Source organism: Misgurnus anguillicaudatus, chromosome 6, assembly GCF_027580225.2.
Source record: "Misgurnus anguillicaudatus chromosome 6, ASM2758022v2, whole genome shotgun sequence".
Classification (NCBI taxonomy): domain Eukaryota; kingdom Metazoa; phylum Chordata; class Actinopteri; order Cypriniformes; family Cobitidae; genus Misgurnus; species Misgurnus anguillicaudatus.
Window position 1 is genome coordinate 26,715,536 of NC_073342.2, and position 19,027 is coordinate 26,734,562.

At 35.6% G+C, this 19,027-nt stretch overlaps 1 protein-coding gene across 3 annotated transcripts in view; it reads left to right on the forward strand.

Annotated features, from left to right (window-relative positions):
- The window catches only part of abcc8 (ATP-binding cassette, sub-family C (CFTR/MRP), member 8), a 239,628-nt gene that overhangs the window by 178,133 nt on the left and 42,468 nt on the right, over positions 1 to 19,027 (forward strand). For all 3 annotated transcript variants that reach the window (XM_073868856.1, XM_073868857.1, XM_073868858.1), the window contains 8 exons: positions 47 to 211; positions 1,964 to 2,119; positions 6,269 to 6,403; positions 6,864 to 7,026; positions 11,954 to 11,994; positions 12,116 to 12,261; positions 17,807 to 17,924; positions 18,910 to 19,026. In XM_073868856.1, the coding sequence (XP_073724957.1) occupies positions 47 to 211; positions 1,964 to 2,119; positions 6,269 to 6,403; positions 6,864 to 7,026; positions 11,954 to 11,994; positions 12,116 to 12,261; positions 17,807 to 17,924; positions 18,910 to 19,026 (1,041 nt within the window). The remainder of the gene's footprint in view (positions 1 to 46; positions 212 to 1,963; positions 2,120 to 6,268; positions 6,404 to 6,863; positions 7,027 to 11,953; positions 11,995 to 12,115; positions 12,262 to 17,806; positions 17,925 to 18,909; position 19,027) is intronic.

Sequence of the window (19,027 nt, forward strand, 5' to 3'; positions counted from 1 at the left end):
ATAGTAAATACTAACCTATGGCTGTAAATGGTTTGGTGTGTTTCAGATGCAGCATCTAGGAATCTATTTCATCTCCTCTCAGGAGTTTCTTGCCAACGCATACGTCCTAGCCGTGCTCCTGTTCTTCGCCCTTCTCCTCCAGAGAACGTTCCTTCAAGCGTCCTACTATGTTGCTATTGAGACTGGAATCAACCTGAGAGGAGCCATACAGGTCAAAATCACATCTGTCACCGATTTTTGCAATCTGCACACTAGCTTAAACAATTGTGTTTCCTACTTGAATCAAGGCTTTGAACCGATTCACGGAACGAAAACGAAAACCAGAAACTTTTGATGTTTTGCAAGGAACAGAAACGAAACCAGAAACTTCAAAAAAATATATGTTACGAAACAGAATCGTTTATTAAAAATAATGGTAACTGGTTTATACCGTTATTTTTTCGTTCTTTGACAAGACTTCTGTCAAACGCACGTGCGGTTAAACACACATGCGGTTGAATGTGTCCGGTCCAAATCAAACGTGATTATCCCTATGCCCTTCAAAGATCAGAACTCTTGATGTATAAACTTCAAGAGTGAGTTGCACTACTGTGTCTTATACTGTATTCCATTAAAATACAAAACAACGTAATTTTCACCCTATGTGGAGTTACTGTTTAGGCTGCATCTTCTTCCGAAGGGCCGTTTGGAATTTGTCCTCCGTCTGTGTGTTTGCGCGTGTTTAAGTGCACTCAAAAGTGCATACACGGAGAGACGCGTTTCAAAAAGCAAACGAACAATCTTTCTGTTCTTGACAGGACACACACAAACAAAATGGTCTCAAAATACCACAGTATTCTTTTTCTAATAAAAACATTTGTTTTCCAATAAACGACATGGCAGAAATTGTCCTTGTCTTAATTCATGTATAATGCTGAAACAAATGTAGGCATGTCAGAATTACAGTTATGCCGCTTACATAATGTAGCCTTTTTTAATGTTTGATGACAAGATAGAGACTTAAGGAAAATTATGTAGACTAAAAATTATCAGTCTACTTTTTAGTATGTCCCACAGCTGATGTATGAACGATATTTACCAGTTCAGGAACTTTATTTTTTGTTCTAACTGGTTCAGAAACATCAATTTTAGGGTTTAACCGAAAACCGGAAACGTTAAAATACCAATTGGGGAAAAAATCAGGTTCAAAGCACTGACTTGAATGAATGGATAAGTGCATAAACAGATTTCATTAAAATTTTCAATAAATTCTTAAAACTGTAATATGGTTTTTAGTGGCTTCTAGTGGTGAGATTGCGAATTGCAACCAACCTCAAACAGGACAAATATGTCATTGTCTGAGACAACATAGCAATGAAACACGCTCTGTTGAACAGTTTGTATGCTTAGGGCTACTGTAGAAACATGGCAGCAACTTTCATATAAGAAGACCTGCAGTTTATGTAGATAAAAGCTGCTCATTCTAAGGTAATAAAAACAATACAGTTCATTATGTAAGGTCTTTATACATCACGTATAATATAGATATGTTTGATTGCATTTTTGTCAAGCAATCCTCCTAAAAGTCCGACATTGCACCTTTAAAGCAGCAATCCGTTTTTTCCTCTCTATCGCCATCTCTGTTTAAAACATAAAATTGCAGGTTACTTTACGCACCGACGGTTCCACTTATAAATCATTATTATAAGCCTACACAATAAAAAAGCTGGGTTATTTTCAACCCAGTGTTGGGTCAATAAGTGACGAACCCAACATTTTGGTTTGAAACAACCCAACTTGTTGGAATCGTCCCTTGTTCACCCAACTCTGGATTGAAAATAAGTACCATTGCAGAGTAAGGTAATATAAAAGAGTTCAAATTTGTTGTACTTGCTCAATAACTGATTCTCAACCCTAAAAAGTTTGGGGTTAGTACAGCAACTTAAGTTTCTATTTTAAACAACATGTTTGTTTCTATTCCCAGACCAAGATCTTCAATAAGATCATGCGCCTCTGCACCTCCAACATGTCTATGGGAGGAATGACAGTGGGTCAAATTTGCAACCTTGTCGCCATAGACACAAATCAACTGATGTGGTTTTTCTTCCTGTGCCCCAACCTGTTCGCAATGCCCGTTCAGGTAAGCCTTACTCAAGGATCCTATTCCCAAAGGCCCTTGCACGTGACTCGCCTCGGGGCTCGAACACATACATCATGTGCCACTTTGTCCTCCACATGAAGAGCATTACAGATAGTGTCAAAGGAGGGCGGTTTAACAAGGTTGTAGGTAGCATTTGTACGCCGTGATAGTAAAAGCACATGCAAGAAAAGAGGTAACATGTCTTTGTAAAGATAAAAGACTAGGTGATTATTCTAGACGTAAAAAGGACTTGTCATGTAACTCAACGTGTCTAGATGAACACCTTCAACATAATTGAAATGATCAAATATTTGTTGGATGTAAATGGAAAGGTGAAGATCGTGTGAAAGCGCCTTAAAGCCAATTTCGAACCCCATTTATAACCCATTTTAATTCAGCAATATGGTAAATTTTTTAAATAAAAAAATGAACCATTTACAAAAATAATGAAAAATGTCACAAAGAGGAATTTGTGAAGTCATCTTAAAAATAAAATTGCTTCAGAAGATTATGAAAGTGCAGCGACAATTGTTTTCAATAAAACAAAGTATTACCAAAGTAAACATGGTGGGTTTTGATTTCATGTTGGCTTGGAGTCAACAAACACATTTTCCATCTATGCCTCAGTGAAAGCTATTATTATGTTGAATATAAATAGCAAACAGAGGTTAGCAGCAGTAAAGTGTCTGGCAGCTTATGTCATGAGTCCATAGGGATTTATTAGGTATAAAAGTCAATGGGGAGAACTCCTCGTCATAATGGGGCATCATGTAGAGAAGATGATTGGCCTGGAGCTACAGGCATGATAGGTCATCAGATTTGTAGGGGTTTTGTGTCAAACCATCTGTGGACCTTGAAAGTGGTTAAAACACATTGGAATTGTTTTCTCTGAAGGAAAGCCAGGCGTATCTAAACACATGCTGCAAACAGAGCTCAATTGTTAACCCCCTCCTCTTTGCCACCTGCTCCTGCTACTCCATCCCTGAAGTATTTGTGGGTGTGCATGCATGTATATAAAAAGCAGTGTATATATCAAGATGGGTGATAATGAGGCCAATATACAGTATATACATGCACATTTACATTTATGCATTTGGCATCCATTTTTTTATTAGTATGTTTGTTCCTTGGGTTCGAACTCATGATCTTTTGTGCTGCTAATGCAATGTCCTCCCAAAAATACAACAGGTTCACTTAGTATTCCTCACAGATCTACTGCTTTCAAATATTGATCTCCAGTAGGGAAATGTCAGGTAACAGCATCATTCTTGTCCCGTCACGTTGAATTGAGTGTCACTTAATCGAAGTCAGTTTTTTTCTGTTAATGAGGCACTTGAACAATGAAGTGTTTTCATTTAAATAAAAAGATGGCTTTTAACAAGCCCACCAATTAAGTCGTCAAATTGCCCTTGAAATAATGAGAGGCCTAGCAGGCTTTTGTTAAAAATAAAAGACATCCTTCTCACTTTTAACAGTTTTTGGTAGATTTGCATTTAACAAAGAACAAAACCACTTAAGATGGCATAATGTTGAGGATTAGTTAAGAATTAGTTTGATTTCTTTCTTTCTATAATTCACAATAATAGGACAGATGGTGCATGGCTCAGTAGTGCCACAATCAGAAAGACTCCAGGAAGTTAAAGTAACTATAACTACGGTGTGCATGGCACGTATTTTACTCCCAGGATTACCTGTGAGCAAACCTTGATTAGTTCCCTAAGGGTACTTTCATTTTCGTTCAATATTCAAAGATTTCCTTCGCTGTGTTATTTGACATCAATTGATCATCATACGTGTCTGCTTCCATTAGTGAATTTATATTTATAGTGATTTATAGTAAAGCAATAGCACACATTCTTCAAAGTCACTTTAGTCGCTTTTGCAAGGGAGATTAAATCCAAAGAGAACTCTTTTAAATCATGGTTGGGTATATATTACACAGAACCAACCACTGGGTTATGAATAAAACTCTGCTGGGTTGTTTTCGCCCCAATGGGATGTTTCGATGCACAGATAACAACATTTATATTTATTTATTATAACCTAGCAGTGTCTTCTGTCCAATATTTACAGGGGTTTTCAAACTTTTTTGTTTTAAACCTCAATTATTTACTTAAAGAACCCCTTGAGATTTAAATAAATATTTCAATAATTTAATAGCATTTCAAAAATGTATTTATTTTTCATCCATTTTAAAGTTTTTATCAGTATTATTTTACATAATTATTGTTATTATCACCTGTTATTGGATCTTCATCTGATAAATTTTCTTTTATTAGTGCAAAACAACGTATCTGTACATTTTGAATGAATTCTCAGTTTTTCTATATATTGGGCCCTTTTTTTAACGATCTAAACGGTCTAAAGCGCACAGCGCAACGTCTAAATGGGCGTGTCCAAATCCACTTTTGTTAATTTAATGACGGGAAAAATGGTTGTGTGCCGAGCGCTTGGTCGAAAAGGGTTGGTCCTATTTTTTTAATGAGTAAAGGGAGTATTTTGGGCATAACGTGCAATAAACCAATGAGAGTCTCAGCTCTCATTCCCTTTAAAAGCCAGTTACGCTGGCGCTATGTTTAATCCCTATTTAGATGACGGACTTTGTAAACTGAAAAACTAAGCGGAGGAAGAAGATCCCCAGTTTAAGATTAATGTTAAATAATTGTGTTGTTTTTCCCTTATATTGAAATTGTTATTTTTTTATTAAAACATTTAAACCCCGTTTTCTTTTAGCCATGGAAGTATAAAAGCAGGCTTTGAATTGCTTTAAATGTATGGCTATCTAATATAATCAAAAAATTATTTACAAGTATGTAAGAAAAGGTTTGTACTGTAAAAATACTTTATTTGTAACAAACATGAGATAAATAATTTACAAACGGCTCTCCGCACGTTTCAGCACTTGGACAGCGTCACAAGCATTACTTAAAAATATTTATCATCTCACCATATCCACAGGTACAGAGTCATCATATACAATAAATCTGTGCAGTAGCATTTAAAAAAAAAATTAAAAACATGCATTTTTTTAAAGCAAAGCATTTACTTACCAGGCTGCAGGTGAAGCAGCTCTTTGCGCCTTCTAACGTCTCATAATTAGTCCTCATTTATGTCCAAGAGACTCAATATTAATCTTTTACATTCAATCCTTTAATCTTTCATATTTAAAAGCGTTTTTGTGCTGCTGCGCATTCATGTATGTGATAAGCAAACCCGCGTTGTTGTCCTGTTTATAGGCGCATATTACTAATGCGCTCTTTTAATAACAAAAAACATATTGCGCCATTGACTTTAGACTTTAGAGCAGGTTTTTGTTGGTCAATGGCGTAGTCTATTTTAGTTGCCTTAAAATAGCAACGCGCCAACAATCCGCCTGAACACACCTCGTTTTCAGACCAGAACCCCCATGGGCGCAAAAGGGGGCGCAAATTAATTTGCTATTTAAACAACGTGGCGCTAAACGTGAAAATGATAATTGCACAGGGTGGAAACTAGCAAAAGACACTTGCGTCGGGCATTGCGCTGCATTGCGCCGGTAGTAAGGTAGAGCCCATTGTATTGTTGTGTAATGGTCGTGTGACACACAGATTAAACAAATAAAATAGCCTATATCTTTTGGTTAGTACAAGATTTTTTTATTTTAAAATTATTTATTAACATTTTATGATTGAATTATAATTAAAGGCAGATCTCTGAAAGCCAATGTTAACTTTTGAAATCTCCTAAACAAACACATCCCTATCCCAATAGAATCTGGACCTTGATAGACCCGCCCCACACATACGCAACCCAGGCAACGATGTCTGTTTTTCAAAAATCATGCACCCCGCCTTTAATATTTTTTTTCAACTCACGAACCCCTGCAATTCCCACAGGAACCGGCAGAAGTACTAGCAGAATGGTTTACTGTGTCGCTTGACAAAAAATCTCTGAAACAAACTGTCCCATTGAACTGAATTAGACAATTTGCATAATAGCATAGTAGGTTTACAAATAATTTATGCAAAAATTTGTTCTTATTGGTTTTTAATTATTGTACGTCATTTCTGTGCTCCTGATGGCATCAACTGGAATTGCAAAGTAACCTTTACTTTATCCCAAAGCCAGAAAAATATAAAAGTACAATAACGTTTTTTCTCTTGGTTCTAGATCGTAGTTGGAATCATCCTCCTTTACTACCTCCTGGGAATAAGTGCCTTGATAGGGGCGACGGTCATCACCCTTCTGGCTCCTGTTCAATACTTTGTGGCTACCAAGTTATCGGAAATACAAAAAAGCACATTGGTGAGTTATTTAAAGGGATAGTTCACCCAAAAATGAAAATTCTATCATCATACCGACTGACATCCATAGTAGGAAAAATAATACTATTGAAGTAAATGGCGCTCCTGTTTGGTTTGGTTTCAAACGTTTCTCAAAATATCTTCCTTCGTGTTCATCCAAACAAAGAAATGTATACAGGTTTGTAACAACATGAGATTGAGTAAATGAAGACATAATTTTTATTTATGGGTGAACTGTCCCTTTAACATTCTTTACTTAATGACAAAAAGAAGTAAATAGCATGGAGTCAATAAGCTGTACAAATATAGATTTTGCTCAAACACGGATGATATTTGTGTAGTAAAGCCCGATATTGTCAATGAACTATTCAACCCTGAGTTATGTGTTGTCAAATAAGACCCAAATGATTATAAATACCTTTCGAGTTGTTGCCTATGTGTAATTTTTATGGCAAATTTAGGATTATTCCAGCGAACGCCTGAAGAAGACCAATGAATTGCTGCGGGGTATCAAACTATTGAAGCTGTACGCCTGGGAGAACATCTTCTGTTCAAGCGTGGAGGAGACCCGGAAAAAAGAGTTGACCAGCCTACAGACCTTCGCTTTCTACACATCAATATCAAGTGAGAAATCTTAGCATTCACTATGATTTCATATACAGACAAGGACCTAAAGCCATCTTTTTTAGGGTAGTGATAGTCAGTTAGTCTTAGCATTCATGCTCTTACTTATCCATGTGGGATCTTCTTGGTTGGTTGAAGATGCAAAAGCACAAGACTCATCATCATCAGACAAATCATAATGCATTATTTTGTTACTTCACATGCTGCTGTTATGCTTCCTTGACTGTGTTGTTTACATTGTTAATTAAATCAAGGTTACGTAGTCTTTCAAGCGTACTTGTTTCCTCTCCGGTCACTTATTGCATTAGTTTGCTTAACACTAGCAAGTATTGGCTTAGTCATTGAGGTCAATTCAGTATGCAGTGGTGCAATGAGCCATGAGATTTATGTACTGTTTTGTTTGGTGATTCCCTTTTTACTGACGTTTCTGCAAAGGTGAATTTTGATCCCTTTCAAAGTGCAGTAGCTGTAATACACATCCATTTACATTTATAAAGTCAGCTTCTTTAAAGTTTTGGCCACATGTTTACAATTGCATAGAGGATTATTATACTGACGCTATAGGATATTTAGACCTGATTTTACAAGGGATATGGTGACCTATTTAGTGAAAACCCAGCTAAAGAATTTTTTTGTGATTTAGTGTTTTCTACATAAAATCATGCTACATAATGTAAAGGACATTCTGTAAAAATATAACCTTGATATCTTTAATATTGAAAGAGTAAATACAGAGAAATGTATTATATAATAGCCATTCTTCCTAATATTACCAAGAAATGAATTTTGATCACTATTGCCCAGACCCACAAGACAGACAAAATGAGTACACCAAAGGCATTTCAAATATCATAAAAAACAGTATATGCTTAAGCACCACAGCAGGACCCAGCAGTAATAGGAATTGCAGATATAATAGCAACATTTTTTATTGTTTACTATCTTGATTGCAATGCTTCCAGCACGCTGACTTAATATAATCATATTGATGCCTAAGGAGACCTGTCTGCACTTTCGCTAAAATGCCATGTCATATTTTAGTTGGGTGTTAAACTTGTGAACCCATTGTAGGTGGCAATAAAAGTCGAGATCATATGGCTATCATGGGAAATTGGCACAATCCGACTGTATGTGAGGTAGATTGTTTTGATATATAGAGTTCAACAGCACCATGAGGTGTTTTATGCTCAGAAACTGCTTTGTCGGTCAAATAAATTAGCCTGAAATACCACCGATTAATATCAGTTTTGAAAACAGTAGGGGCCTAAGCAGTGCCGGTCTTTCCTATACGCAAAGTACGCAATTTGCATAGGGCCCCGCACCACTAGAGGGCCCCCTTGATCTCAGAATTATTTAAAACCATTATATCAAAGAAAAATTATTATTATGTTTAATGAAAACAAGACGCTATAATTTAAATAATTTGCAAACTTCCGAATTTGTGCGGGTTTTTAAAAATACTTAATGATTTCTTAAATCACTGATATGTACTCGGACAACATGCAGGCAGTTTCTCAATCCGAAGGCTGCAGCCTTCAGAGGTCACATTTGTAGGCTGCATATGCGTCATAAAAACGTATTTTAGAATATTAACAATTATAATGTTGACTATTATTCTTAGTTAATGGTTAATTGTTATATTATGCTTATGACTTGCAAATGAAATGCTTATTTAACTTAAATAAATCAGGCTTGATGACGTATGCAGCGCGCATATGCGACATGATCCGGAGGTTGCAGCCTTCAAATTTAGAAACGGCCGCGTGCATGACGCAGAAGAGTGATTTGGTAACGATGCGCATATTATATGCCCACCATTGATTTAAAACAAAGACAAAGCTATCCGTCTGGAGCAGAATAAAGGGGAAAAACGTGAAGCAAGGGAACAAGATAAAGGATTTGCGCGAGCAGATTAAGTCAATGTAAAGACACGCGTCCTAGCATGGGGCGATTCAAATGACGCGAATTGGGTGACGAAATTGCCGCGAAAACACGCGCTTTTTCCTTTGAACTTCAAGAACGCGCTCTCGTGCAGGATAATTTGACGAGAGAGAGAGAGAGAGAGAGAGCGAGAGAGAGAGAGAGAGGTAAGAATGGTGCCCACGTCGAGAAAACTTAATAGAAGACTTGAAATTTGTAAAGGATTAAAGTATATGTCACTCGTTTAATTACAGTATGTTAACTGGATAACACTGGATATAACTCATTGTATAGATAATAAAATAATGTATTTTGATTACACAAATCAAACCTAACTATATGATTGTAGCTGCTGACCAGCATAGGGAATCTCTATGGCTAATTTATAAGACATGTTGCTGATACAGTACTGTGTGTAGAATTATTCAAGGAGATTGATTCTTTTAACTTCCTTTAAAGTTTGATCAGTTGTGCATAATGACATGTGCAACAAATGGATATAGGGTGTCAAACTCATAGATTTGCAATATTTAAAATCAGACACTATTTTTAAAATATTTGGTGTCAACCTCTGTGACAGCTTTAAAGCTGAAACTTATCAAATCCTATCAGAGGTCCAGAATGTCATTGAAACACACCAGTGGCTTTGCTGTCATCAGTATTAAACATGTTACCCCTCGAAGTACCCCTCCCCACAGCGGCCCCCCCCCACAGAACCAATCCCCATTTAAACCCTGGTTATTAACCGTATTTTTTTTTATGTAATTTAATTTGATTCATTACATTTATTTAGATCAGGTAAATTTTTTAGTGCTTCTCACAACACATTTTAAATCAAAACAACTTATCAGCAAATACATGTTTCATGTTACAATCAGCAAGTTTATCAGTCAGGGTTTCAAAGTAATGTGCATATGGGAATATTATACAGCTATAAGATAATACACTATGTGGTTAGTTAACAACTAACTAACAGCAACATTGACTGGGTTTTACCCAGATAGCACAGGTACGTCTGTGAGATGTCTGGTAAAGATCTGGAGATCTGGAATACATCTGGTGTGTAAAAACATCTTATAAAGGAAAAGAGCTGCTTTACATTCTAAATCAAAAACGTCTTGCAGACATCTTCAATATGTCTATATGACATCTTTTAAGAGACGTCTCACAGACGTATTGCAGATGAGAAAACAATTTAAATAAGACATCTTGCAGATGTAAACGCAGACTTCAAATAGACGTCTCCGAGATGTATGTGTGCTATGCTATCAGGGTCTGAATGCACTGACAGAGGGCCCCTCACAAAGCTTTGCTTAGGGCCTCCCAGCATCTAGGACCGGCACTGGGCCTAAGACAATACATGGGGTACTAATTTGTACCTTTATCAGTTACGAATACAGTGAAGTATTGTCTGGCCTCCTCTAAGGGGATTTGTGTAAATTTGTTTTATATTCTGAAGAAATGCATCGATCTCAGTCAGATCGATGTAATGATAGGGTTGGCTTTCAACTGGAATTGCTTAATGTGCTCGCTAGGATCCACACAGTCACAGCACTTCCTTTGCATCACGAGATTGAAGCTATTACACATTCAGTAATGTCAGCAGCCATCCGGCAAAGAAATTGTGCAGATACAGCAACCCGCAGAAATCAGCAAAACTTCAGATGTAGACTTTGTCAACTGTGACGGTTCTTAGCACAAACCATTAGGAGATGGAGATTAGTTGTCTGTATAGACTGAAGCTTAAATTTAAAGTTTGAAATAAAATGATTATATTTAAGCGTATAAATTTTGTTTTGATAGCAGTTAAGATATTTACTACATGAATCATGTTAAAGAAATATATCATTTATCTATCATTTTGTTTCACTTGCTAAGACTCAAGTTTTATGCTTTGTTTTCTCAAAAATGTATTCCACGCCTCATCCAAAATGTTCTCCTCATTTTAAGAATCAAGTAGTGCAGCAACATAATTATGCTTTTTCCCTCCGGGGAAGTTTGTTTCTCCAAACTCATATTTGGAAGAAGATTTGCTGTCAAATCTGTAAGAGCAGGTGCATGAGTTATACATTTTAGGCAGTAAAGTCTTATGAGCTTTGGTTCACGTCCCTTATCATGAATTAGCTGTAGATCACTTTTGATGTTCATGTTCATGTTTTAATAAAATTACAGACTTAACTTAGCCCTGGAGAAATAACATTGGCGGTGTATGACATCTCTTACCTTCTGCATGGAATTTTTTTTTTACCTTTCTGGTCTTTGCATACGTTTGTTAGACAGACATCTTTGGCTGTTGGTAGGGCTGCATAATGATTAATCGCGATTAATCATTTGCAGAATAAAAGTTTTTGTTTACATCATGTATGTGCATATTAATTTGTATGTATAAATACACACTATATATGTAAGAAATATTTACATGTATAAACGTGTATATATATTTTTATATTTATATGTAATTTATATTATATATAAAAATTTAATCTATAAATATATATTTTTTAAATTATACATGCATGTGTGTGTATTTACAGTATATGTACATAATTATTATACACAGTACACAAATGTATATGATGTAAGCAAAAACTTTTATTCTGCAAACGATTAGTCGCGATTAATCGTGCAGCCCTAGCTGTTGGATGATCTATTGCTGTTTATTCTGAGCATGTTGCGAGACGTGCATTGCATTTTTAAGATGCTCCAAGTTCAAAAGAAATAGCAAAACATTTTTAGGAGTTGTTTTCAGTTTGTTGCATTATGTCCAATTGTTGATAACTGGTAACTAATATTTACATACTGTATTTAAACAATCACTATTCTGAATATTTGCTAATGTCTCCCTTGATGTCTATGGTGGTTTTAGCCATGATGCTACAATGTGTGTGTGTTTTTTTTTTTGTGTGTTACATTTCAGTTAGATGCTCAGCAACATGATGGATATATGAAATATCACCTGCAAATATATACATTTTTAAAACTCATTTAGCATGTTATTTCTTCACAGTATTTATGAACACCGCCATTCCCATTGCTGCAGTACTCACTGTAAGTATACACCACCATTCAGACAGTAGTAGTTTTTAATGCTTACCTATTACATAAGTTAATCTAAAACTAAATGAAATGAATGTATAGAAAGTGAAAATATCATCTATTTTTGTTTTAGACGTTTGTGGCTCATGTGCACCTGTCTGATGATGCTGACCTGTCTCCCGCTGTGGCCTTTGCCTCCCTTTCACTCTTTCATATCTTGGTCACCCCTCTGTTTCTGCTGTCCAGTGTCGTGCGCTCCACCGTCAAAGCCCTGGTCAGGTCAGTTACAAAACCATTGCTACAGGATAAGATATTTCTGTTATTTTAGCTCTGTTTTAAAACAAAGGAAGCATCCTAAGCAGTGGTGGCTGGTGACTTGTCTTCCGAGGGGTGCAAATTTAAAAATATGTGTTCGGAGTGTCATGTGTGTTGCTCGTCATACCAAAATGTGTGTTCTTTGCGTCATGAGCATCATGCGTCTGTATCTGGCAAACGTGAGCGTCACTTTTATCACAAACCAGGGGTCTCAAACTCAAATTTGCTTGGGGCCATTTCTGAGATTGGCATTTAATCGTAGAGCCGCAGAGCTATTTTAAGGTTAAAAAAATACAATATTTCTGTAAATTGACTGTTAAAATTCTATTATTTAATGTATAATAAAAGCAGTGGTTTTTATCTTTTAAATATACATAATTAAATCATTTCTTAACCTTATCTTTAATAACTAAGGCCTATTAAAACCTTGCACTAAATTAATAAATACAATTTCTGTATACATTTATAAACCATTATAAAAAAATTACCATCAGTAAGTGTTTGTGTTTTGATTTATTTTGGATTGTTTACAGTCATAGTATTGACTTTATTATGTTCCATCTTTGTTATTCCACAGTTTTAATGAATTTGCTATTATATGTGGAAAAATATGAATAAGTGAAAGTGATCTTCTCTGGACAAACACTACAAAGTCCCGACCAGATTAACTGATCGCATGGTGAGAATGATATGATTGACGCGAGGTTCAGATGAGGAAAGTCCGATCGCGCATTATGTTATCCTCGCAATCATGGAGCACGCGCGGCTCATGGCTGCGTAGCAACACGTGACGCCACGCTACAGAGCGCAACTTCCACTCCCAAGCACTTTAGAAAGTAAGAAACGCCTTGACTCGTTTTAACCTTAGACGCGACATGTGAACAAACCCTTAAACGTTTAAATTAAAAATGAAATGAATATGAAACAAAGTAAATAAAAAATTTTCTGCGGGCCAGATTATGTTATATTGTTGAAAGGTGCCGCGGGCCGCAGAGAGGGGGAGGGCGGGCCGCAAATGGCTAATTTGATACCCAATTTATGGCCAGGAACATACAATAGAGACAATTGTTTACAGTTAGCATGTTGCTAGGCTAATGACTCAGTACTTATCAGTGATGCACGGGTCAATGTATAAACAACCCGACCAACATTTTCAACTAACCCGCCAGCAACTTGGACCGCAAAAAAATATTTACCCGACACGCTTCCTGGCCCGCATTTTTTAAAAGTAGTAATTGTTTAAAATAGTATTGTCATCTTTATTTCAAACGACCCGACCGACCTTACCCAAATATCATTAAAAATATTTTAAATATTTTAAAAATATTTTCGTAACCACGAGTAACCGTGGTTGACCGCGGATCACTGGTACTTATATAAGCAAAGGATAGACATAACACACACACACATGTTGGGCAAAACAGTATTTTGTAACCTGATAGAATAATTTTGTAAACAATTATAACATAATTTACATTCACCATTTTCTATGATGAATGTAAATTTTTACTGAGACCATCTAAATGCATTCTGGGATTTGGGCCAAAATTCTATATATTATTGTTAGCTATATTTCATTGCTGTTGGGCAAAAACTTTGTATGAATTTGTAAGAAGTGAATCGTTCAAAAACATACAATTATCAGAAAAACATTTTTGAAACCCCACTCTGACCCTAAATATCACAGGAGAAAATGCTGATTTTTCAAAAACATTCAAATTTGATCGTATGCAAATTTTTACAAATTAGCCATCTCAAAAACAATGTAAAAATTTGCATACGGTTGTGTCGTTATTTTTTTATTTGAGCTTTATATAGGCTCTGTCATTTGCATGTGTCATTAAACATTTTGAAGTTACAAGATTATTGACTGGCAAGTGTGGGACATGTGTGTTAAATCAATCATTGAAACAACAGCATCTGAGGCAGTAAGTGCACCATAACATACTGTAAAGCATACTAGGCTATATACAGGCAAGCATGTACTTTTATTTATTTAAAAATTGCAAAACGCACATGCAAATGTAAAGAAAAATATGAGGTTTCTGCCTGACAGTGACAATATGTGATTATATTTTTGTTGATTTTCCCCATTCCCCATTTTTTTCTTTTTAAAACAAAGATTATACACCCTGCTGTTCTCACCTAGTGAAATTTACTGCTTAATGTCTATGTAGTGTCCTACGATAATCGTTGTCACAAGGATTACTCTGTGTATTACAGTGATATACAACCAAAGAAAAGGTTTTAGGATTTACAGTTTTTAATTAACCACCCGGGGATAGAATGTAATGGTCTTGCACGTTGCCTACGTCAATGTGTGATAAATCATTTCAGCTCAGGCTCGCGCTCTGGGTTTTTTCTCCTCCCCATCACAGCTAGACTTTTTTCTGAGAACGGTGATGTGTGTTTGTGTGCCACGGGTTAAATCCCATCAATCCACCGATGCGTAATGAATTTTAGATAGTGAGGCTGTATCTAGTGTGCAGTTCACAAACAAGTCATAGATCAGCGCTGTACAGAAAACAGGCCATGTTTGCCATCCGTCCAAAGCTTGTAATAAACATTTTTTATGATAGCATCTGCTGTTTCTAGAGTCATTACATACAACATTACATTAAAACATGATCCATTTCCGGGCACTACACATCATAGGCATCAGTCTTAAGTCTAGCTAAAAATAATGGTTCTTGTTTTCCTTTAGTTTATGTTGGACTGTAATGATGGTTAGACTGTAATATTTTTTTAAAGTAGTATTGACCAGTAGGCCATCCAGGTTGATCTCACTGAAATCTCGAGGGGCCTAATTTGTATGAATTTGTAAGGTGAGAATCATAAAAACTTAAGATTTTTAGAAAAAGCACTCACTAAAAACAGTTGGGTTAAAAATATCCCAATAAATAACCCAATGGTGGGTTACTATAGCACCGACCCATTGTTGGGTTATTTTAACCCAATGCATTGGGTAGAAAGTTTTACCCAATTAGTTGGGTTATGAAATAACCAATTTGTTGGGTTATTTTTTGCAATGCTGTTTTAACCCCATTATTATTATTATTATTATTATTATTAAATATTTATTACTATTATTTGCTTTGTAAATAAATAATACAAAACTTACAAATACATTTATAATGCTTTATTTCCATTTAGTCATTTGCATCTGCACTTAAATGTATAAATACATACATGTATAGAAGCATAAATACATACACACATAGATATATACATACATAAATATACAAAAACATATAAGAACAGAACAAATACTCCATCTTATCCAATTAAAAACTGCTTAAAAGGATAGTTCACACATTTGTCATCATTTTCATCCTCTCACCTGTATAAAAGTCTTAATTTGATGACCACAAAGGAAGATATTTCAAATAATGTTTGAAATCAAACTGATGATGAGCCCCATTTACATTCATAGTATTCTTTTTTCCTACTATGACAGTCAATGGGGCTCATGATCTGCTTGGTTTCAAACATTCCTTTGTGGTCATCAGAACAAAGAAATGTATACAGGTTTGTAACAACAGGAGAGGAAGAAAATTATGACATAATTTTTATTTTGGGGGGAACTATCCCTTTAAGCAGGTGACAATGTGTTAAGGAAACATCACCTGGTACAAAATGTATTGTGTGTTACAGAAACTACCTAACAGTAGTGAAAGGCTTGGGAATATTAAAGCATGTGTCAACTGCTGGTCTTGCTCCAGGGCCATGCCTCCCCACAATAACAAAGACTTGTGATAAGTCGAATTCATCCCATAGCAGGACATGGGGTCTTCGTCATACCTCATCCTCCAAATACTGAATTATGTTTGTTTTCTGACCTTAAGACAGAATTTTCACAATGTAAATATGCACACATAAACAGGATAAAAAAAGTGTCATAAATGATACTTACATGTTGAAAATTAATAAATGTTGGCTCTTGGTACTGTAGGAAGGCTGAACCATCTTGCTGGCCATTTTGAAAGGTTTTTAATGCAACATCTCCAAGAATGTCTACATTTAAAGAAAAGAATAATGTATTAAATCTCAAAGCAAACACATCTGGCACGCTGAATAAATACTTTGACAGTAGATGGCGCTGAATTGCAAATTCAACCGTTACCGGGGTAACCGTAAACAGTAGTGTGCAGGATTAAACAGCGCTTTATCAGGGATTATACTGAGGTAAAACGACAATAAAATGCCATCGAGTCATTTCTTAATACATTTCCATTCAGAAGCACATTTATATTACAGCTCTGTTTCTATAACAGACCGGCTAAAAAAAGATTTGGAGCAAAAAACAGCCGGTTGCATCCCTTACAAAAGTTAAAAAACGGTTTTTACTACACTTTAAACCAAAAAACATTGTCTGTTAGAAGCCATGGTAAAGCAATATGGCAATCAATACGCCATGAAACTAACGTTATACTACTAAAAAAAGACATGATTCATTTTCGTAAGGGATCATGTTGTTGGTGCTGTTTAGTATTAAAATAATTTGCGATGTTTTCCTACCTTTATGATGGCTTAAAAACGCGTGTTGGCATCGGTAACACTAACAGTTAATTAATGGAACAGGTGTAACGGACAAAAACTAGACAACAGCGTTTTGTGCAAGTATTTGTAGAAAACGTGGCTGATAGTTTACTGTGTGTAGAGCTTAAAGACACTTTGTAGCAAATAAAACATTACACAGAGATATATATTTTAAAACGTACCTCTCGTGTCTGTCCGCACTCAGCAGTGGCACCTGTCGATCATTGACATTTTAAATGCGTGACGTGAGCCCGATTTTAACCCATCGGTCTGGGTTGTTATAGAAATAACCCAATAAAAGCTACGAATAACCCAACACAACAACCCAATATGTTTAACCCACCTGTTGGGTATAACAAATAACCCAACGGTTTTTAGAGTGCAGTTATAAAGCCCCACACCTCTAAACCAGACTGATCTCACGGAAAGTCGTGTTATAGTCACACAAAATTGTATTAATTTATTTGTGTCAATGGCACGAAATTCAGCTTTTTTTGTGCCATGCCATGAGCACGAATGTCTTTTTCGTGACACTATTTTTATAAATAGTTTCTCGTGTCTGTTGCACGACTTTCTTTTTTGTTCTATTTTATGTATTGTTTTTCATATTTTTTCCTATTTTCTTACCATTGTCGCTTGGGGTTGGGGTAAGAATCACTTTCTGTTACATTTTTAGACATCCTAAACCAAACTCCAGGTGAGAATAGTTTTAAAGCGGAAAAAAAAACATGTAGAAACCAATCCATAAAAGTACATCCTAACCCCAACCCCAAGCGCCAATGATTTAAAAATAGGAAAAAATCAGAAAACAATACATAAAATAAAACCTGGCAGGTACTGTAGATTAAAAAGACAAGTTAAAAATGGTTATCACGAAATGTTGCAAATTTTATGAGACTATGTTCATATCAAGCATATATGACAACTATAGTTGTACTAACAACTTATTAACATTTTATTTTGTTGCCAGTGTGCAGAAACTGAGTGAGTTTTTCGCCTGTGATGAAATTGGAGTTGAACAGGAGCACAAAGCGACAATTTTAACAATTTTACCCAACTCAACCAATCACAACAAATACCAAGCCCTGGTAAGTCAAGTGTGCAGCTATTAAAGCTTATTTTCTTAAAGGGGACTTTTTTAAGATGTCAAATAAATAGTTGGTGTCCCCAGAGTACATGTGAAGTTTTCGCTCAAAATATCACTTATAGATAATTTATTATAACATGTTAAAATTGCCACTTTGTAGGTGTGAGCAAAAATACATCGTTTTTGGGTGTGTCTTTTAATATGCAAATGAGATTTCTGCACTAAATGGCAGTGCCGTGGTTGGATAGTGCAGATTAAGGGGCGGTATTATCCCCTTCTGACATCACAAGGGGAGCCAAATTTCAATTACCTATTTTTTCACATGCTTGCAGAGAATGGTTTACCAAAACTAAGTTACTGGGTTGTTTTGCACATTTTCTAGATTGATAAAAGCACTGGGGACCCAATTATAGCACTTAAACATGGAAAAAATCTGATTTTCATGATATGTCCCCTTTAAAAATGAATCAAAAAGTGATTTGATTCACAAATTTGTCTTTTCATACAAACACATGACCCATATGCTTACATGTTATTGGTTGGTGATATTTGAGGACATTTTTGTCACCAATTAGTGGCTCTCTAGAAAGAAAATGTCTTTTGACAAGTAATAGTAACAAATCATCATTCATATCTGTGATTCAATTTAAGTTTTGTATGAAGTGATTCGTTCAAAAACATACGATTATCATAAACATACGATTACCAGGCCCCTAACCCCAACGTCACAGGGGCAAAAGCAAAACATGAAAATGTTTGAATGTAAAATTTTGAATCTTGTAAAATACGTACGATTTGCCATTAAATAGCGTTGGCTTTTCTAGCTATTTCAAAGCTCTTTAGGAGTTATGGTCTCAAACATTTAACAAATTCAACTTCAAATAAATTCAAATTTAATCATTTACCACATTTTTATGATACATGCAAAAATGAAAGCACAAAAAATTATCATTGTTGAAAAGTTGTTTTTTACACCTCTACTACAGCCTTTAAAAGTGGTAAACCGCAAGCATCCCATCAGAGAGGACTGGAACAGGATTGGACTTCAAAGCGAGCTGGATGATGAACTGCTGGGGGTGGAGGATGAAGATATCTGCATTAAAG